At 39.8% G+C, this 20,237-nt stretch overlaps 1 protein-coding gene across 10 annotated transcripts in view; it reads left to right on the forward strand.

The window, feature by feature from the left end:
* WNK1 (WNK lysine deficient protein kinase 1) overlaps positions 1 to 20,237 on the forward strand; it is a 105,152-nt gene that overhangs the window by 74,993 nt on the left and 9,922 nt on the right. For 7 of the 10 annotated variants that reach the window (XM_080611764.1, XM_080611767.1, XM_080611768.1 and 4 more), the window contains 14 exons: positions 542 to 633; positions 1,208 to 1,370; positions 1,816 to 1,932; positions 4,038 to 4,211; positions 4,981 to 5,032; positions 5,195 to 5,335; positions 5,658 to 7,084; positions 9,777 to 9,860; positions 14,131 to 14,217; positions 14,904 to 14,973; positions 16,292 to 16,365; positions 16,908 to 17,566; positions 18,546 to 18,748; positions 19,740 to 19,934. In XM_080611764.1, coding sequence (XP_080467890.1) covers positions 542 to 633; positions 1,208 to 1,370; positions 1,816 to 1,932; positions 4,038 to 4,211; positions 4,981 to 5,032; positions 5,195 to 5,335; positions 5,658 to 7,084; positions 9,777 to 9,860; positions 14,131 to 14,217; positions 14,904 to 14,973; positions 16,292 to 16,365; positions 16,908 to 17,566; positions 18,546 to 18,748; positions 19,740 to 19,934 — 3,538 coding nt within the window. Of the gene's footprint in view, positions 1 to 541; positions 634 to 1,207; positions 1,371 to 1,815; positions 1,933 to 4,037; positions 4,212 to 4,980; positions 5,033 to 5,194; positions 5,336 to 5,657; positions 7,085 to 9,776; positions 9,861 to 14,130; positions 14,218 to 14,903; positions 14,974 to 16,291; positions 16,366 to 16,907; positions 17,567 to 18,545; positions 18,749 to 19,739; positions 19,935 to 20,237 lie in introns of those variants that run through there. The other 3 variants (XM_080611766.1, XM_080611770.1, XM_080611772.1) reach the window with 3 other exon arrangements.

Here is a 20,237-nt window from a genome sequence, read left to right on the forward strand (position 1 = left end):
CCTTACAGCAGAATGTCATGCCAATGTGGGGACCTTGTTGCCACTGGCTGTTCTGTTGGGAAGTGAGTGTGCATCCTGCAGGCAAAAACCTGTTAACACTTCACTTCTTGCTAGTACTGTAGAGCATTTTTGCCATATCAAAGGCAAACTGCAACTGATAGCCTTTGAGAACCTGTCCTTATGCCTACTCCCTGCAGCATTGTTCTTGCTAGGGAGAATTCGAATTGTCTGTGTTCTGCATTGGCTTGCCTTTTGCACATTCTGCTAGTAAGACTGTGGCTGCATGGCAAACTGTAGTGACATGTAGCAATAGAAGGGATGGCTGATTTCCTTTCCCCACTCCTCCGCAGATGATGATTTGCTTCACTGCAGTTTGCTCTAGAATCTTTTATTAATTGGAGCTGTCTAGATGCCAGCTGTTTGAAGTAGGTAGTGCTTTTAGCTTTACAACTGATTTGGGAGGAAACATTAAAGGCTACTGGGTTACTTGATAAGTAATGGCATTGTGTGTAGGGTTCTTGATGTAGGTTTCTATCCATAGGGTACTCAGGGAGTCTCACAGACTGCCCCTTCCGAGACTCTTCCAGCAACACAGCCTGCTCAGTCCACAGCTTTGGCTTCCTCTATGGATAGGTAAGCAATGTTTTCACCAAACTGAATTTCAGTTTCATATGTTAGATTATCTTTATTATGTGTTAGATATTAAAGATCATCTTCCTTGATGATCTTTAGGTATCTTTTTCAGCAGGGATTTTTTTTTTTCACTGAGGGTGTTCTTGAGGATATGAAGAAGTATACTTCTTGGAGGAAAAATAGACTTATGAAACCAGGGTATGGTGGGAGTAAATAGGATTGTCTGTAGTGATTTAACTTCTAATCCTTTGGTATTTGTCATGTCAAATGGATCGTAAGGGATGCTTTTTCTGTCCTTTTGGTACTTAAACAGAATTCAGACTCCAAACAGCTTGAAAACATATTCAGAAGATATATTTATACAACTTAATTTGCAAGAGATGTTTAGCTAAATAATTGCTGTTAGAATTGCTATTCAAGCAACCTTAACTGTTGATGGGACTATTCTCCCCTGCTCTGCAATTAACAGACATCTGCTCTCCAGAAAAGAATGCCATCTGGTAGGGTAAACTGTATTGTTGCAGTTGTGGAGCGCATGGAAACTAATGTAAAGTTACTTTCTTGGTTTTTTTAGTGCGCATTCTGATGTTGCTTCAGGATTGAGTGATGGCAATGAGAATGTTCCAGCTTCTAGCGGAAGGCATGAAGGGAGAACTACTAAACGCCATATGCGGAGGTCTGTCCGCAGTCGATCCCGCCATGAGAAGACTGCTAGGCCAAAACTGAGAATTCTGAATGTGAGTATGTTTGTTTTAGTGACAGTTTGGTAGTGATGATGTCTTTCTTGAGCTTCAAAATGTTTCTTTTCCTTTGAGAAATGTGTGTCTTGTGTGGTCTTGTTCTGCGTCTCGTTCCTCCCCACCCCTCCCTGAGCACTCAAACCATCCAGTGTATTTCTTCCGCTTCTGTAGTCAGCATGCCAAACAACATCTATTAAGAGCTTTTTGAAGCATTAGATATGGCAAAATTGGCTTGCTTAACCATTAGCAATTCCACAGGCTGTGCCAGAATATTTCATGTATCCTCAGAAAAAATGATGCTCGGCATGGCACCGTTTATTACTCTGGAAAAAGGGAATGTGTTTGTATTAGACAAGTGCCGTTGGTTTGTCTCTGTGAGCTTTAAAGTGCAAGTCTTAAATTCTCATGCTTTTGGTTTGAGCTATTGTTTTCTTTGCTTCAGGTTTCAAATAAAGGTGATCGGGTAGTGGAATGCCAGCTAGAGACACACAATCGAAAAATGGTTACTTTCAAATTTGATTTGGATGGTGACAACCCTGAGGAAATAGCTTCAATTATGGTAAGATACATTTTAGAGATGAAGAATTGAATCCAGTCTTAATTGCAGCAGTAATATAAGCAGTCTTACTTATTCGTGTTTCAGAATTATTTTTCCATGTACCATGGTGTGTACTTACCTTATGTACGCAAACACAACTAGAAACTGGGCACAAAGTTGGTATACCAAACTGACAGTATTGCATGCTCAGTTCACATGAAAATTTGCATCAGTTTTGCCTTAGAATTGCAGTTTTATCAAGTAAATCTGCTTTTGCTTTTTTGCAGTCTAATTTTTTTAAAAAACTGCAAACATCTTTCTGAAAGTGCCAGATTAAAAAATTTCCATTTGCCTCTCTAAGAGCAAACATTGCTGGAACCTCAAAATTTATGATAAAGCTTTGAGTGTTTTGCTGTTGTTCTCAACTGCGATGGCAGGATTCTACCCTTAAAGTAAGGAAGGGGAATCACTTTGTGATTTCTGGAAGCCAGTGATGACTGCTGGTTTTGGCTTTCTCAAAGAAGCAAACCTCTCTGTTCAATGTATAATGGCCAAGCATAGAAAAGAACTTACTGTGTTAGAGGTAAGTTTTAAGAAGAATACTGCGTAGCATGGAACAGAACAATCCACCCCTTATCCACCTCCTTTTTTTCTTTATTTAAACTCATTCTTGGGCTGGTACAATCTAAATGAAACTGAGAATTTTAGTGTTATTGAACACAAAAAGCAGTATCTTTTGCCAGCTTCTCAAGCACCTGTGCAGCATTTATTATTCGGCTTAGAGAAGTAGTAAAGGAGTAGGTGGTGTGTGCTGGATCCGTATCTGTCAAAAGAAACCGAATCAGTGACATAGGAGAAACCATCTCTTCACCACTAAGGGCTTTCTGAGGAAGAAGTTGGTTCTGTGTACATGTTATGGCAGTGTAAACAGATCAGTCAAGTGAGGTCAAGTGCCAAGAAATATGGAGAGAATACACAGATGTCTCTCTTTCCCTCTTACATAAAGACATCCTATGGAGGAATAAAAGAGTATGGTTGATTTAAAAAAAAACAAAACCAAAACAACCCTAGAGCAAAAGAAGTGCACTGTGCATCCAGAATGCAGTCACATAGTTGAAAGTATGCAACCTAGCTTAGACAACTGAATCTGGGATTTTGTGCTCATTGATTTTCTTGTTGAATATTGTAGAAACTTTTATTAAGACTTCCTAGTTTCCTTTTAATCAGGATACTATTAGGCATGCCCCATATAGCTATCTCTCCAACTTAAAGCACTGAAGGCAAGTATTCTGCATTGCAAAGGCTGATATAAGCACATCATGTTTGTCTTTCCTTTCTCTGAACCAGCATCCCAGAAACTTGATGTAAAAGCAATGTCTCAGGCTTTACCTCTAAGGCACTTTTTCTCTCTTTCCCAACTGTGACTGACAGCTTTAATTCTGTTTCTTTCACTGTCTCTGAGAGTTATCTCAGTGCATTATTTCAGGAAACAGAATTTTCTTATAGATCAGACAAACTAAGAGTGTCTTTCTAAACGCCAAATATGCTTGTTTCTTCCAACACAAGCAGCAGAATATATCTTCCTACAGCAATATAATGTATTGAAACTGGATAGGCTGAGCAGTCTTCCTCTCCGTGTATCTGGAACATAATTAATGCTTGCATTTATGTACTCACATCCAGACTTCGGGTTAGTGATGTGCAACCTGCATAGAGTAGAAGTTCTATATGGCATGTAAAGAGGGAAGCACAGAACAGCTTACAATACAGATTTTTTTTCTGTATTATAGTTTCCTGTAAATGTGACTCTTACTGTACATTAGGTAGCAGCCTGATCTTACTGCGGTTCCTCCTAATCTTAAATTTTCACTGTGCTTAGCAAAGATCGAGTTGACAATCTGGTGAAGAAGTGAGATTGGATGTTGTTCCACGACAAAGAGTAAACCAGGGCAAATGCTTCTGTGCTGGATATAATTTTAGGAACGACTGCATTTCTCTAAGGTGTCACCATCTTCTGCATAAGAGCAGTGAAAGGAGGGCAGACAACACAGAGTAAATTATGGTTATTAAATATATTGGTTTGCAATTATTTATGGAATGTTATTGTTGCTTTGTTCTCTTTACAGGTGCAGAATGAGTTTATTTTAGCAACTGAGAGAGACTCATTTGTAGAACAGGTACGAGAGATTATTGAGAAAGCAGATGAAATGCTAAGTGAGGATGTAAGTGTGGAGCCAGAAGGTGATCAGGGCTTGGAGAGTATGCGGACAAAAGATGATGGCTTCTTTCCAGGGTCGCAGGTACGTAAAGGACAGATTGCTTTATCTATTTGTATTTTCCATTTTGGGTGGTATGGTTTTGTGAGCAGAGCTAGCTAGAAACTGAAACTGTCTTTCATGAGTCATCAAAGCTTAATAAATAAATGAAAATATGAACAGAGAAAGCTTCATATTGGAGTGAGAGCCTGAAATGAATTTAGAAAATTAGGTAATGTAGACCTCTTGCTTTACACTTCCAAAGCTACTGAATCTCCTGATAGTCCACTAAACAGACAATATTAAATGCTGAGGTTTCATGGATTTGAGGTTATAGTGATGTAGGACACTAAAACCCCCAGCCCTGTGCTGCTTACTAAACACCAAGAGCCTGAATTCTGACTCTCTACCCAGTGAACTACTAAGAGATAGGTGGCTTGGCTAGGAAACACAAGTTTTGAAACTGGTTGCTGGGAATAAGAAGGGGTGACATATCCTGAGTCTCTTCCTTATTTCCATCTAGAGCTAATTTGAAACATCCATCTATCTGTGGAATGCTTAAGGAAGTCAGTTGGACTGCCTGTTAAAAAATGTGTATAGATCAACTTGCTATATTGATGGTCACAAAGCTGAGAAGCTTTAAAAGCACTGTAGCTGATATTTAACTGGGCAGAATGGCACTACTTTGGTAATGGTGCTTGGGTCCAAGGTACTGCTACCTTAAAAACCCACTTTTCAATAAGTTATCATTTTAAGAACTATCTTGGGGTTTTCTGTTTCAGAATAGAACTTTAAATTTTATCTTACTTTACAGAAATTAGAGTTCAAACAGCCAGATCCTACATCTTCCATGCCTCAAAGAATAGGTAAGTCTTTTGTGATTTTTTTTCAACAGTTACCTTTTTCTGTTTCAGCGGATGGGTGCAGCCAAGTTTTTGTTTTGTATGATGGAGTGCACATTCCATATTACAGGTTGTGTATTCAGTTACAACCGTGTATCACTAAACATCTCACTTCTTTCTGTTTAGGGGTTCCTCCTAGCTCCTTTACCCAGGTTGTCCATTCTGCAGGAAGACGGTTTATTGTCAGCCCTGTCCCTGAGAGTAGATTAAAAGAACAGAGCTTTTTCACATCTGCTGTTCCTGGAGGAAAAGAAGCTTCGGATGTGGGTATGTTATATAAACTCTTAAAATCTGATGCGTGAAACGTGTTCATCAAAACTGAAGTTAACAAACTAAACTGTTCCTAAAGACTTCTTATGGTACTTGGGGAAATAAGGAACTGTCTATGCTGGTAAGAAGTGACTATAATTTCGGTGATACTATGCAGGATTCTTGGGGACAAAAATGCTGTGAAACCTTGATTCTGTATTTTGATGTAAGCCTGTAAGTGCTTTTTTTATTATGCTGATTAAATGTGATCTAAGTCTAGCAATAGACAATAACAGTGTTAAACTTTTCCAGGTAGACTGACATTTTTCTGTACTTCCAGTTGCTGCATCCCCACTCCATGGTCCTGGCATGAATCTCTCCCACTCGGCATCATCACTGAGCTTGCAGCAGGCTTTCTCTGAGATGGGGCATGGTCAAATGACAGAAGGACCTAGTACAGCTCCTCCAGTGTTCAATCAGTCAATACCACCATTTCCACCTGCACTTTCTACTGGGGCAGGCAGTAGTGCACCTCTTGCATCTGTGGCTGCTTCTACAGTATCTGCTCCCTCCACCACTGGTGTTTCTCTTCCAGGATCTGTTACTTTGCCTTCAGAAAGTGCAGCTGTTGGAGTTGCACCAAGCGCAAGTGTGCCAAGCTCTATTTCTGCACCTCCAGCCTCACAATCTGGACAGCAATCGACTGGTGTCGCTTCCAGTGTGAGCGCCCCTGCTTCTTTCTCCTTACCTACCACATCCCAGCCTGCGCAACCAGCAACTGGAGACATTGCCCCCAGTATCAGCACACCATCGTCTGTGGCACTGCCATCTACACAGGTTCCTGGTGTCACTGGTCTTGGTGTCGTTGCACCAGCTGTGACATCTCAGTCTACTCCTCAGATTGTAAGTAGTATGGCAGCACCACAGGCATCTGTTGCCCTATCTGTGGCTCCAAATGTGGCTTTGCAGCTTCCTCAGCTTAGTAGCAGTGGCTCAGTCTCCAGTCTGGCAGAAACAACAGTTGTAAGTGCTCCACAGTCACTACCTGAGAGTGGGCAGTCTATGGATAAACCACACCTCTGCAGTGCAGCTGGCTTATCTCTTCCCATCTCTGCACCTTTGTCATCCTCAGTAGCAACAAGCATATGTGGTTCAGTTGCTCAGCCAGTGATACATCCCTTACTTGTCCCATCAGGAATTACATCAACACCTGTCCTACCCCAGATTCCAGGTGCAACACCCATATTGCCCCAGGTTCCCTTACCTGGTGTGTTACCACAGCCGGTCACTAACTTGCCTGCAGTACAGCAAACTCTGATACACAGCCAGCCTCAACCAGCTCCATTACCCAATCAGCCTCATATTCACTGTCTGGAGCCTGATGCTGATGCTCAGTCTAAAGCTCCTGGTATCGATGATATAAAGACCCTGGAAGAAAAGCTACGGTCTCTCTTCAGTGAACATGGTAACGTTGGAGCAGCGCATCCATCAGTATCTTTGGAGACATCACTGGTAATGGAAACTACAGTTATCCCTGGGATACCAACCACTGTTGTCGCACCAACTAAACCCTTGACATCCATTAGCACTTGCATACCTCCGAGCAGTTTGCCTCTTGGACCAACTGGCTTGCCAGTGCTCACACCAGTTGCCACTCCCGGGCAAGTGATCACCCCAGTCAGCTATATTTCGGCATCAAGCAGCATTGCCACAGCAGTAGTGAAACCAGGGACCTCTCCTTCAAAGCCTCCTCTTAGCAGGGTACCGGTAAGAAATGCAACAATTGTGTGAATATTCAAGTATTGTGGGAAACAGCCTTCTCAAGCAGAAGACCTTTTATAAAACAGAACACTCATGCAGAGATGTCTTCATTTAACATAATACTGATGCTCTGGTTGTTTTTGTGTGTTCCAAGAGGTGGTTTATTTTGTCCATATTGGAAAAAAAAGTCCAATTCTATTTTGTGCCTCTAAGACAGTTTTCTGGTGTTGCTGTTAATTTTTCTTACACCTACACTACAAAGAGTGAAGCAGGTGTGGTTTGTTTTGTTGTTTGTTGGGTTTTTTTTCCAAATAGAATTGAGAAGGCTTGCTTTAAATAGCTCTTCATTTTGTACATGATGGCTAGAATGAGAGGGTGGTTATATCCTTCACAAAGTAGTCAGGATAGCTTAGCTTTTGCTTCCTATCATTAGCCAGCTGCTTGGAGTCAAGGCTGAAACTTTTAAGTCCTCCACTGCTTATGCGGTGCCTGGATGTTTTTCCTTCCAAATATTAGATTTGTGAAGTTTACAAGGTACCTGTATATCTAGAAAAAAACCCTTTAGTGTTTGTTTACTGAATCATGCTGTTCAAACAAACACTTTATGAAGGAAAGTCGTGACTTATAGTAACAGCTTGAGCTGTGTCATGAAGGTTGTTACCTTCATGACATATCAACATGTGAACCAAACCAGGCATACCAATACGTAAAACTATATTCTTTTAAATGACTCCCTGTGTTTGGAGACAGTGCATTTCAATTTTTAAACTTGTAGCCCTTTCCTTTTCAAAGTTAAATGGAAATAGGTTGAAGAAAGTTTCAGGTGTTTTTAACACACCAAAATCCTTAATACTCACTTTTTTTTTTTGTTTCTCTAAGGTACTTTTCCACTCACCAATGCCCTCTGTTGGTGTTCTTTAGCTAGCCTTGCTATTAACCAGTTTCAGGCCATTCAGATTGAGCTAATGCTTCTAGCATCTTTGTTCATTAGTAGTCTTTCCCTTCTAGTCTTTGTATTCAACCAAAGCAGAAAATATCTGCCATGGAGGAGCAGGAGTATGTGCCAAGGAAGCTGGGCAGGAAATGCAGACAGAGGCATTCATTTATATTGAAATGAAGCTGAGAATTAGAAAAGAAAGATTAGACAATAATAACAACTGGTATTGGTTCAGGAACAGTTGGAATAGTTAGAAACCTGCTAATTGCAAACCTGTAATTACAAAGGCTTGGGTTTAAATGTAATAAATGTTTGTGGGTTTTGATTGTCAGTTGTGGAAAAACTACCTCTTCTGAAGCTTTCACTTGTGAATTAGCTTGGGATTTTTTCCAAAGCTTGATCTTAGTTTCACTTTGTGTGTTGTTTTTGAGCTTTAAGGAGCTTATTGCTTTAGTTTTCTGGAGTTTACTAAACTGTGTATTTTGTTTATGGATAACCTGCTAACCTGGACAGTTAAATGTGTTTTAACTTGTCTTACGAATTTATTTAAAGTATGTGTTGAGTCTTATTTATAAACAAAATCATTAACTTACCGCAGCTTAAAAATTCATTATGCCTCAGAACAGGTAGTGTCTAAGTGTATGCCCCTAGCATACAAAAAAGCTGAGGCAGTGCAACTTGGCATAGTACCTGTTGGAACGTTTTTGGAAGGACAGAGATAATAGTGGAGTTTATCTTCACCAGGCACTTACTACTGCAGTTTGAACCATTAGTTAAGCTGTGGTAAAACAATTGCAAGCTAGAACTGATTCTTCTTGTTGAGCACCAGAATAGACTTTGGGCCAGTTACCCGTATCCAGCAGTGCTCAGTGTTGTACTACAGAAGTCAGTTGACCAACACTATAACTCGTAGGGCTGTCATGTGTTTCTTAAACTTCAAAGTCATGGTCAAACGTCAGGATTACAGCTGAGAATAAGAATTGCAAATTGTGTAATGGATCGCTTAATTCCTAGAACTTCTCACTTCCCTAACAATGGAAATAACTAACTGGAATGTACTGTCTGACCTGGTGGAGAGGCTTTGGTGCCTCCTTCTAACCTTTTGAGTCTCTCTAACCTCTTCCATATAACCTGGATGACTTCCCCCTACTCAGTTGCATGGCCTAGTCATCTTCTGTGGGTCATCAACAGCCTTCAGTTAAAAAAAAAAGCGATGGATCAAGAGATTGGTGTGAGAGGTCTATAAATCTGCTTCTCAACAAGTGGAGACATCCTTAGGCATGGCATTTCCTGTTCTCAAGTGATGTTGCTTGGAACAATTTGCCAGAAGCACATAGCTTGGCATTGTTAATGAGCAGTTAACATAGATCTGTTGCAAGGAGATCGAGTGCAGTGCTGCACCCTTTAAATTAAGCTTCTTGGAAATGTAATTGGTGTTTGAAAGAATTACTGTGGCATTTCTTGCAGACTTGAAAATAATGTCCTCGAGATACTTCGCTCCTCGACACAGCAGCTTGTTTCAACTGGAAATTGTGGCTGCTCATAGATAATCTGGGTTAAAAAATAAAGCAAAACCAAACAACTCCCCCAGCTTTGTTGTGAAATTCCCTACAGACTCTATGCCAATTCTCCAGGAAGGAAGTCTCTACAGAAAAAAATGTTGAGGCTTCTGTTGTATGACATGACTGACTGTAGCTTGGTATCTGATCCTTCTGTTGTTCCATGTCTGATGGACTCGCGTTTCCTCTTCATTATCCATAGGTGCTACCAATAGGTTCTGAACTTCCGGCTGGCACTCCATCCAGTGAGCCGCTGCCACCTTTTCCAGGACCTTCACTAACTCAGGTGCTATACAACTTGGCAGATTTTTATCCGATTCTTTTCCTTTCAAAGAGCATGTTTCAATTAAACTCTCCATTGCATGTTATTAATGTCTTTGTTTTTCTTTTCTTTTGACCGAGTAACCCCCTTTATGTAACTGTAGCAGTAGCTAGAGTCACTTCAGCACTGGATGTGTAGCTTGCCCTTTGGGATGCTGTACCCAGTGTCTGAAGTACAGGAACAATTAATCAGACTTGGGTTTTTACTGTGTGTTAATCTGAACTTTAGAGGGTTTTCTTAAAAATGTAACAGGTGAGTGTGTGCAGAAAACTTGAACCTGTTTTCTTCTAGAAAAGGGTTAGTAGCAAAATAATAGTTCTTCAGGGAAGCAGTATATACTATAATGAAATGTTAATGAAAATGCGAAGTTGTTTGCTTTGCAAATGCCTCTTCTGTATTTTTGTGGTTATTCCTACATTCTGATTTCATAAGGCTTTCAAATATGTTAAAAGTATTTGAAGTTCCTGATCATAAACATGATCTGAAATGTAATAGTGGCTTTCCCTCACTCAGATTCTGCCCTTGTATGCAATAGCTAGCTTGGATGTTTTGTATGTAGATTGGACAGGTCATCAGCTCAAGAGCACAAAGATTAAACCTGTCTTACTTTTGTTTAAAAATGGAAAAAAAACCCAAACAACCCAAACTGTGATTGAAGGAGCTGTATTAAACCAAAACTGTTTAATGGATCTCCTTAATGATGTGTAATGAGTTGCAACATGGGAACATTGCACTTCAATATGAAAAAAAACCCTGAAAAAATAACCAAACAAAACCCATGAGACAGTTGTGCTGCTTTTGAAAGACGTTTGTGGATGAATGCAAAGGTGGCTTTCTACAGAATTGTATTGAAGTATACTTGGCACAGAACTATCACAATTTTATATTCAGAACTATAGAGAAGATAGGATTCAAGTTGGTACCATGTGGTGCCTGCTTAAAGCTCTGAGTGATTTTGTCTTAAATCTGGTGTTTCCTGTGTACATGTGCTGCTTAGAGTATTAACCTCTTCCACCTGTGGCTTACATCCACAGTGACTAGTCTTAGAATATGTGTTCGAAAGCTTGAATTGCAGTCAGTAATTTTATTGAAAGAAATAATTCACATAATACTTAAATATAATTTAAAAGTAGTTCCTATGAAACAGCTACAGTATGAGAATTTGTAGAGTGCTGACCAGCATTATGGCCTGATTTCTTTGCTTTCTTGACCACTAAGAATTTTTATTTAGTGCAGACTAAATACTACAGACTAAAACTTTGATAAAGTTTTCTCTGTAACACTCTGGTAATATTCTCCCTTTCATCTCTTGCAATGGAGCTCTTGAGTTCAAGTTTCATGTGTGGGAGGGAATTTAAAATAAACTTCAAGGTAATTTTTAGTTCTTTGCAAGCTGTTCAGTTTGGGATTTTTTGGATTTACAATAGCTCCATGAGAAAACTTCAATCTGAAAGGATTTAAGCTGAGTGTCATATAAAGGAATAGTGTTAGAGAACAGCAAATTTAAACTGTGCTAAGGTGACTTTAGTTAATATGTTATCATGGCTCATTTTGTAAAGCTAAAACTGTAAAAGCTGGATTACATCTATTAGGGGACTAATCTTCAAAGATACCGCTGGAGTAGTGTTTCCATTTCTGTCTTTCAAATGTGACGACCATGGTTCTAAAGGCATGAGTAGAGTTTAACAGCAGGGCATGTTAGCTGCTTTTGTGTAGTTCTGTTGGTTATGACATTAATACTCCCTTTTAAACTTTCCCAGCTTTTTTCCTCCAGTGTTCTCTATGCAGAAACTCTGTCTTTATTCAGCAGTTTCTTGAATTCTTCCAGTAAATGTCATTATTTTGTTATATCTTAAGAATCTCTCAAGTCGGAGTTTGCATAGACTGGAAACAGTGTAGCTGACCTAAGTTACAATGTGCCTTAAGTTGACGGCTCTTGCTGTCTTTTCTTACTCTGCCACCTCCTTGGTCTTCATCTGCTGGAGCAAATGCAAATCAGTGACCTTAATAAAGTAGTCCTCGCACATGCCCTCTGTGTTTGGAACTACTTCTTGGTTGTCTCTTCTTTTTAATTCTAAAGCATGTTTGAATCTTTTATAAGCAATGAGAACCCATCCGCTACTTGGAAAGTATTATTCAGTGTGAAAAGGCAGAATTTTGTGTTCTTTATATAAGAAAACCGTGAAAGTGAAGGTATGGCTCTTGAAACCCGTCATGAAAAGGAGTGCTGTATTTGGTTTTATGCAGCTCCTTCCTAGCAGGCTGAATAAGTGCCATGTTCCTGCCCTGTGAGTAATCAGGACATGAGTATCTTGTGCTTCCAAACTGAGCAAGAAGCTGAGTAACTTACGTGGAGCTGTAAGATGGCAGTGTTAGGAAGTAACACTTTTTTTTTTTCCCCAGTGGTTTCTGGAGGCAGAAGCTGGTTTATGCCTTTTAGCCATTTCTTTCTCAAGTATGGTTTTGCTGAAGAAGAGACAATAATTTGGTGGTACTTCTTATCTGTGCTCTTACCATGAGCAAAGGAACCTGGAGGCAGCTGGTTAAAATCAGTCACACTAAACTCATAGTCCTTTTTATTGTCGTTGCTTGGAACTGGGTATATAAGTAATATTTTCCCCCAAACTCAAAGCACTTGCAGCCACTTATGTGACTCAGCCCCCTGTACCACTGCAAAAGGGCGGCTTCTTCCTGTTTGTCATAGGTCTTCCTGGCAGGATTTGTGGTATGGAAGAGGCACGAATATAGATCCCTTGCTGCTTGTCCTTTTCAAACAGTTTACCTAATTTTGCTTCTCATTTGAACTCTAAAGCCTGCCTAGGAGTGAGACAAAATTGGAGGAGACCAGCTGGTTATCAAATCTAATTGACTGTTTTGAGCCTTTGCTGCTATCACGTAGTACTGTCTGGAAAATTACTGGCTTGTCTTAAAGTAGGTGGTCTTGCCTTCCTTACTGTGTCTGTCAGGAGCTCTTTGCACGACTTTTTTTTCTGAGTACCAGAATCCTAATTTGCAGGCAAAGTACATGTCCTCTCAAGACCAGTTTCTGGATATTTTGTTCCTCTTAAATATCTTAAATATCTGTTCTGTTTATTCCTTAAATGTATTTAGATAAATTTTCAAGCTTTATTTTGATACCTTTGTTCCATACAGATATCTTTATTTCCTGATCATTCAGATACCTTAACTCTTTGTTCACTTGAAGAAAAAATCATCTTGTGAGAATAAGTGATGAGAATCACATAGTATTTCAGGTGAAATGTCCTTTTTATTTTAGAGTATTACTGAAATTAATTAGCTCATTTGTCTGCTAAGCATTATACAGGTCTGCGTCTTTGTGTTTTATGTTTGTATGTTGCCATGACCTCAGCTTCAGTTCTAAAAACAGATCTAGCTTTTTAGTATAAAAGATTTAGAAGGATTAATGATGTTGAAGTTTAGATGAAAATTTCTACTCTGCAGGATCAGAACTGCAACTTGGTGCTATCTGCCAACACTTTCTTCTTTTATAGGTATCTTTTGGGTATGGCCCTAAATAAGAAAAGTTCAGATTCACTCAAAATTATTGTATTTAAGAGATTTTTAGGTGATTCATCTTCTCTTCCCTTCCCCAATTCAGTTGGCCAAGTTTGAAATGTCTTGGATGCCAACTCACAGCTGAAGTCTTAAGTAATAAGCATACTTAAGAAAGATTCTGACTCTCTCCCTTCTTCCTCTTCAAGTCAGTCCATCCAGATAGCTTCTTTGAGGGAACTTGTAAGTGGTGTGTCTTTTAAATTACTATTCTTAATTTTTTAATTTGTGTTACCCTCAGTCTTGCGTTGTCCAGGTTTGCATCTTTTTGAATTTTTCTATATTATTATTTCCTAATTGACTGACTGACTTCAAGGTTTTAGATAATCCATGATACAATTACCAAGAAGGGTAGAACTTGGATGGTTGCAGCATCTTTGCTCAGTTCTTAAGAGTGAGAATGCAACCTATGTGCTAACTTCAGGAACAACAGAAGTTCCAGTTAATGCTTCTTTTCTATTGTGTTTCACCAGATACATTGATTAAGTTGCTTCCACTCTTACTGTGCTTTACATGCTAAATGCAAACGTGTAGAAAGGGAATATGGTAGAAATATGGAAGCTGTACTGACTGCTTTAAATTTTAGTATTAAATATGGCTGTTTCTCAAATGTGATGTGTTTCTCCTGTGCTGGACAGTTGTTTACTCTTTCCTTTCTCAGTCCCAGCAGCCACTGGAAGATCTGGATGCTAAGCTGAGAAGAACCCTTAGTCCAGAGACCGTTCCAGTGACATCTGCTCCTGCCTGTGTACGTTTGCAGTGCTGGCAGTTCAGTAGTCTTGAAAAACTTTGGTGTTATCGTGCTCTTAGGTCACTGCCTTTAATATCACTAGACCAGTCTTTAGACTTTAAAAAATGAAAAAGAAGAGTCATCTTGCAGTTGGTGGGACTGAGTCAACCAAAATTGGAAAAAATTTCTGTGTGGCAATAGATTACATATTTCCTGAGGCTGGTTTTGGTACTAGCTCTTAATTTAGCTTTTGTGGTGATGCCATCAATGTCATCAAACTAGAAGGGGAAGTGACTACAGAATAAGGGGAAAGAGTAATATAAAAGCAGTATGGCGATATGTCAGTCTTAAATTGGGAGGTATGTTTCAAGTGTGGGTCTGAAATTTTAAGACAATAATAATAACCTTTGATACAAAATGAAGATAGTGATTGGCATTGTGATCCCCAAATGGCTACTTATGTATGTCTTCTGCAAAGCAAAAGAGGATGTTCTGTTGACAGCCTCATGGTTGTAAGGCGAGCAGAATCTCTTGTTAATGTTGCTTGTTTTGGAGGTTAAAAACTCTTGCATTCGTCTTGTGGGTCATACTTTTGACTCTGGTGGGAGTAAAGATCATGTAATATGTTATATGGTGCATTTGTTGGCATTCAAACAAACTGCTGATTCTTTTCATTTACTTTGTTTTCCCCCTCAAACCTGTAGTCTGTGCCCTCAGTAGCATCTACAACGGTTACCGGGCTGGTGTCCACAGCAACACAGTCTCTGAAGGATGGTAAGACAGGCTTGATAACTTCAGATGCTTTGTCAGCATGCAGATACAATCTAAAATTGAACAGACTAACAACTTGGAAGCGTATAGCCTTTTTTAATAAATCATATGGTGGCAGTTCCTTAAGGATCATTTTAGTTTTTAGTAACAAGACTGAAATTTTCCGTTGTAGGCCAGGAGGGTGGAATGATGTATGTATATTATAGTAACTCATTTTAGGATTTAAAGCTGTCCAAAATGCTAAATTAAGTCTTGCAAAGAATCTCCAGTATGCTGATAAAGATACAGCTTCAGGATTTGAAGGAACAGTTTTCTGTCTTGTGTTTGTATTCCTGGCAACAACATTAAGACTTCTCATTTTGCATCATTGTGCTGTGTTCTCTGTGTAGGATACTTGTTCCTAACCTAAGAGTTTTTGCTTTCCATTTAGATAGAGAAATGAAGGTTAACCTACTAACTTTTCCTGTCAGTATTCACCTAATAGTTTTAGCTTTTAAAATCTTCCTTTTAAAAAGCAACAGTTAATGTGGTACTAAAATTATTTAGTAACTATCTAGAAAACACTATTTATTATGCCTCTGAAGTTCAATGATAAACCTTCAAAAGCTAATAAAAGCAGCAGGAAAATAATATATTGTCATTTTGGTATATTGGTAGTGAATTATATTGTAGAACTTAGTTATTTGGTGGAAAATGAATTGGGTTTTGTTTGCTGAAGTTTAGAAAGTAAAAATAAACAAACCTTCCTTAATAAACACAACAAGCTGTCCAGTAGAACTCATTTAAAATAGAATGTTATATCTCGGCTTTGTAACCTTACGCTGCCAGTGTATACAGCAACAAAATTAGGAGCTGATACCTAAGAATCCAGCTCTGAAAGCCTCAGGCAGACTGCTTTGAGTAAATGTGATTTATAGCGTTTCTTCAACTTGCCACTTTCCTATTAATAAATAGTCTCCGGCATTTGTGAAGTGTAGGTAGTTAAGTGTGGGTATTGAATTAAAACAAGCTTTTTATTCTTTGGCTGTTTTCACATCCCTGTTAGAAATCAGTGTGCAGGTTTTTTTTGCTGCTATCTTTAAGTGTACTTCTAGCAAGTATACTGTGCAGGGAATCTTGATAGGAAAATACTTCATTTTAACAGCATGTCTTGATACTCTGTATGGTAAGCTCTAAAAACAGGTCAGGTTGCGTGAATGCAAAGTCCTCTCAGGAGTTAATTGATGGTTGAGTTTGAAGTAGATAAAAAGAAACAGTTGGAGTTCAAATAGTTGGTTGCTCATTTTCTTCAAAATCCCATTCTCCTTTTCCTTACCTTCAGCATCATGTGGTGGAGAGGGCAGTGCTATGGCTACCACAGCAGGAGCTGGTGTTCTCAAGATGGGACGATTTCAGGTAGGAAATGTTAAACTCATTTGGTTGTTGATACAGGATCTTTTAGTTCCTGCATAGTTCCAGCAAAGTGGGCCTCATGGTGGATTTTTCTGTGGGGAGAAAAATGTCTATGTTGAGCTTATGAATGCAGTGCTTTGTGCAGGTGCTGTTTTCAGGGCAGAGATTGCACTCCATCATGTAGGTCTAGCATTGTGAATACAGCATTTTACCGTGTCAAGCTTTAGCTGTGTAACTGTTGGCCTTGGTCTTAATGCTAGCTGCATTTTGGCTAACAGTGCTGATGTGTTCACTGTAGAATGTCCTGTTTTTGAAGGAAGTTCCCTCTGAATTTGCTGCGTTTCTTGAAATTAATCCTCCAGTTTGCTTAGAAGTACTATTTTGTGTGGCACTGTGTTGCTTGGAGGGAAGCAGTAGCTTGCTTTGTGGCATACCAAGGAAATGAGTTATTTTTCCCTCTCAGATGCATCTTACTATTAAGCTAAACAAAAGCATCATGTTAAGAAAGAACTAAGAAAGTCTGTTTGATTGTATTTCTATTCTAGGTGTCTGTGGCAGTGGATGATGTGCTAAAAGAGGGCGACAAACCTGAAACTAAGCCTATGCCATTTGAAACAACCTCCGCTGATTCTTCATCTCTTTCTGGCAGTAGCCCAGAGAGTACACTGGTAAAGCAGGCTGGCAGTCGGAAGAGCGAGGCTGTTGTTGACTCTTCCTTGGATGTGGTAGATAGCATTCCTCAGACAGTTCCTGTGCTGCAATTACCAGTAGATGTTGGTCAGCCTACTAAGGTCGGGCGCTTTCAGGTAACAACAACAACGGATCAAGTTGGACGCTTTTCAGTGTCTAAAACTCAGGATGAGGTCAGCTGTGCAGAGAAAGAGCCAATGACTCTTCCTCTCTCTGTGGGCTTGGAACAAGTGGCTTCTTCAGCTGCAGCTCCGAAAACAGAGTTGGACTCGAGGCAGTCCCCACACATGAATGGTCCGTCCTCTGAACCAGAGGCCGCCTTCTTAAGCGGGATGGCTAAGGATTTGGATGATGGCTCAGGGAGCCCAGACTCCCTCCAGCCCCTGGGGTCGAAGATCAGCCTCCCTGTTCAGAGCCTTAGCAACTCATTCAACTCTTCCTACATGAGCAGTGACAATGAGTCTGATATTGAAGATGAAGACTTGAAGTTGGAACTCCGTCGGTTACGGGAGAAGTAAGGCTTTTTTTTCCTTGTGTGGTTGTGTCTGAAGTATATGTAACAGAATTAATGTGGATTTCATCTGTATGCTACTTTTCACAAAGAACAAAAGTAAACTTTAAAAGACTCAACCTTTGATAAGTGTCAGGACCCATTGTCAGTGTTGGTGGCAAGTAAGATTTTTTTTTTTTTTTAGTAAGAAAGTAGTAGTACACAATTATGACAAAAAAGGTATATGCGTGTTTGCTGTACTTCATTTTTTAACCTGTGACCTTATTGTATGTGTTTAGATTGATTGCTGCAGTGTGGGTAAGAGTGCAGTGATATGCAAAGCTTCCATACATCTGAAGTTTAGTAGTTAGTGGTGAATAATGTGTGTCTCATTTGAAAATGACACGCAACTCTCTGTATTTCTGATATGCATTTCTGGCATTTCCAGTCATTCTCCTTCTCCTGAAGGATCCTTGTTGGCTTGGGGAAAAAGAGAATTGGAAGTTGAGCAATGTGACCTGCTAATTTATTTATACTGAAAGTCAAACTTTTTTAGCACAGCTGGTGATTTTAAACCTTGTGTATGCAACTGCTCTGAAAAAAACCCTTAAGGCAAATACAAATGTAGATGTCTCCAAGGCCGTATGTCTCAGAAAATGAGTAATCTAGCTATTCCTGTAGCATTTAAGTGCCAAATTATTTGATCTCCTGCAGTGTAGGTGTATGGTATTTTTGTACTTCCATTTATCCTGGTTCTACGGTTACAACATTGGGAACTTTGTGCTGGAATTCTAGCCAGGGTTAGAGCACAGCAGAAAATGGCAAGTGTCCCACCATGTATGTTCAGTGGTTATTTGTGGTAAAGATTTATTTCCTCCATCCTTAAATGTTAATGAGAGTTTGACCAAAGAAGCTGGTCAAGCTTGACTGGAGGGCAGGGATTGTATGCATGCATGTATATACATAGAATTTTGAGTAAGTCATACTCTTTTTAACTTGTTAGGCACCTTAAAGAGATCCAGGAGCTGCAGAGTCGCCAGAAGCAGGAGATTGAGTCACTATACATGAAATTGGGAAAAGCCCCACCTGCAGTAATTATTCCCCCAGCTGCACCACTTTCAGGAAGGAGAAGACGACCTACTAAAGGAAAAGGCAGCAAGTCCAGTCGTAGCAGCTCACAGGGAAATAAGAGCCCTCAGCTATCAGGTGAGACTTACTTCAAGTTTTTGAGTAGATAAGACAGACAAGGTACCATCTTTCATTCCTAGATCTATGTCCGTGTCTCTGTCTTGTCTTTTTTGGGGGGAGGGTGGGGTGTGACCCAGTTCCTCCACTACTTGGATTACTAGATCATTTTCAGAATTGCTTTTGCTATTTGGCAGTCTTGCTTGTGACTTTTGTAATCTGCTGAAAGATGCTGTTCTGTAACAGCAGTTTTAAAGTTGTGATTTGATTGGTGATTTTCACTACCTTAGTAGCACTTAAGCACAGTATTTCTATGGCCTTACGCTTCAGAAACTTAGGCACAACTGATGGATGTTAAAGTAGAGATCTTCTTTATTTAGTGGAGTTACAATTTTTTTGTGCTTACAGGTCGAGAAGCAGTTTCAGTTGTCAGGGCTTCCTCTCTTACTAAAACCCTTTTTATAATAAACAGAACTCAAAAATAGTTGTTTCTGTTGGAATTATTTGGGTGTCAGATAATTGGGTAATTGTAGATGTCTGTCAAATCCTGCAGCATTGGGTAAACAATGTTGGAGGGCCAGTACTGTGATCAAGAGTATTTGTTGCTGCTTTTTGCACATTCACTTTGGTAATTCCACATCATGCTGAAGTTTCTGTATCCAGCCCCCCTGGCTGCTCACTTTGGTTTTGTTACGTCATATGGGAGCTGTGTGTGAGCATGTGACAGTGAGCTAACACAGAGTTGCCATAAAACTTAATAAATAAGATTTTTTCTAGTCTTAATGCTTTCCCAGAAACTGGAGCAGTTCCCTCCCCCTTCCTACCCATTTCTTGCCTGGATTGTCACGCTTGACCAAATGGTGATAACCTTTTTTCTTTTCCATTAGTAAATGTTCCAGTCAGACTTTCCTCTGTTTTTACTCCTGTCCCTGGGGAACGACAATAAAAGCTTTGAAAATGATGTGGGGAAACTGAAACATTGAATGACTTTTTGCCTGCCTCCTTCTTTTAGGCAATCTGTCAGCTCAAAGTGCCCCATCGGTCTTGCCCCCCCAGCAGACTCTTCATCCTCCTGGTAGTGTGCCAGAGACTGGGCAGAACCATTTGTTACAGCCCCTCAAACCTTCACCTTCTAGTGAAAATCTCTACTCTGCCTTTACCAGTGATGGTGCCCTTTCGGTACCAAGCCTTTCGGCACCAGGCCAAGGTAAGACTTTGAATGGAATCAGTGTTGAGTCTTGCACCTTTGTTACTGGTGAACAAATGACCAACTTGATGACACTTGATTTTTTTTAATACATCAGGAAAATTAGATTGATAACCTCTAACCTATGCATGGAAGCTGATAAGAGTGGGGTTTTTTGCAACTAGGTTTCTATCTTCACGTGTAGGTGAAGAGCGAGGTTGTTATGAATACATAGTGCATGGCCTTGTCTGCTGTAATGAAAACACTAAGGGGAATGCGAGAGAGTGCAGTGTTGTGGTGGCAAGCAATGTTCTGCTGACCTGG

This window comes from Psittacula echo, assembly GCF_963264785.1.
Source record: "Psittacula echo genome assembly, chromosome: 1".
Lineage (NCBI taxonomy): Eukaryota > Metazoa > Chordata > Aves > Psittaciformes > Psittacidae > Psittacula > Psittacula echo.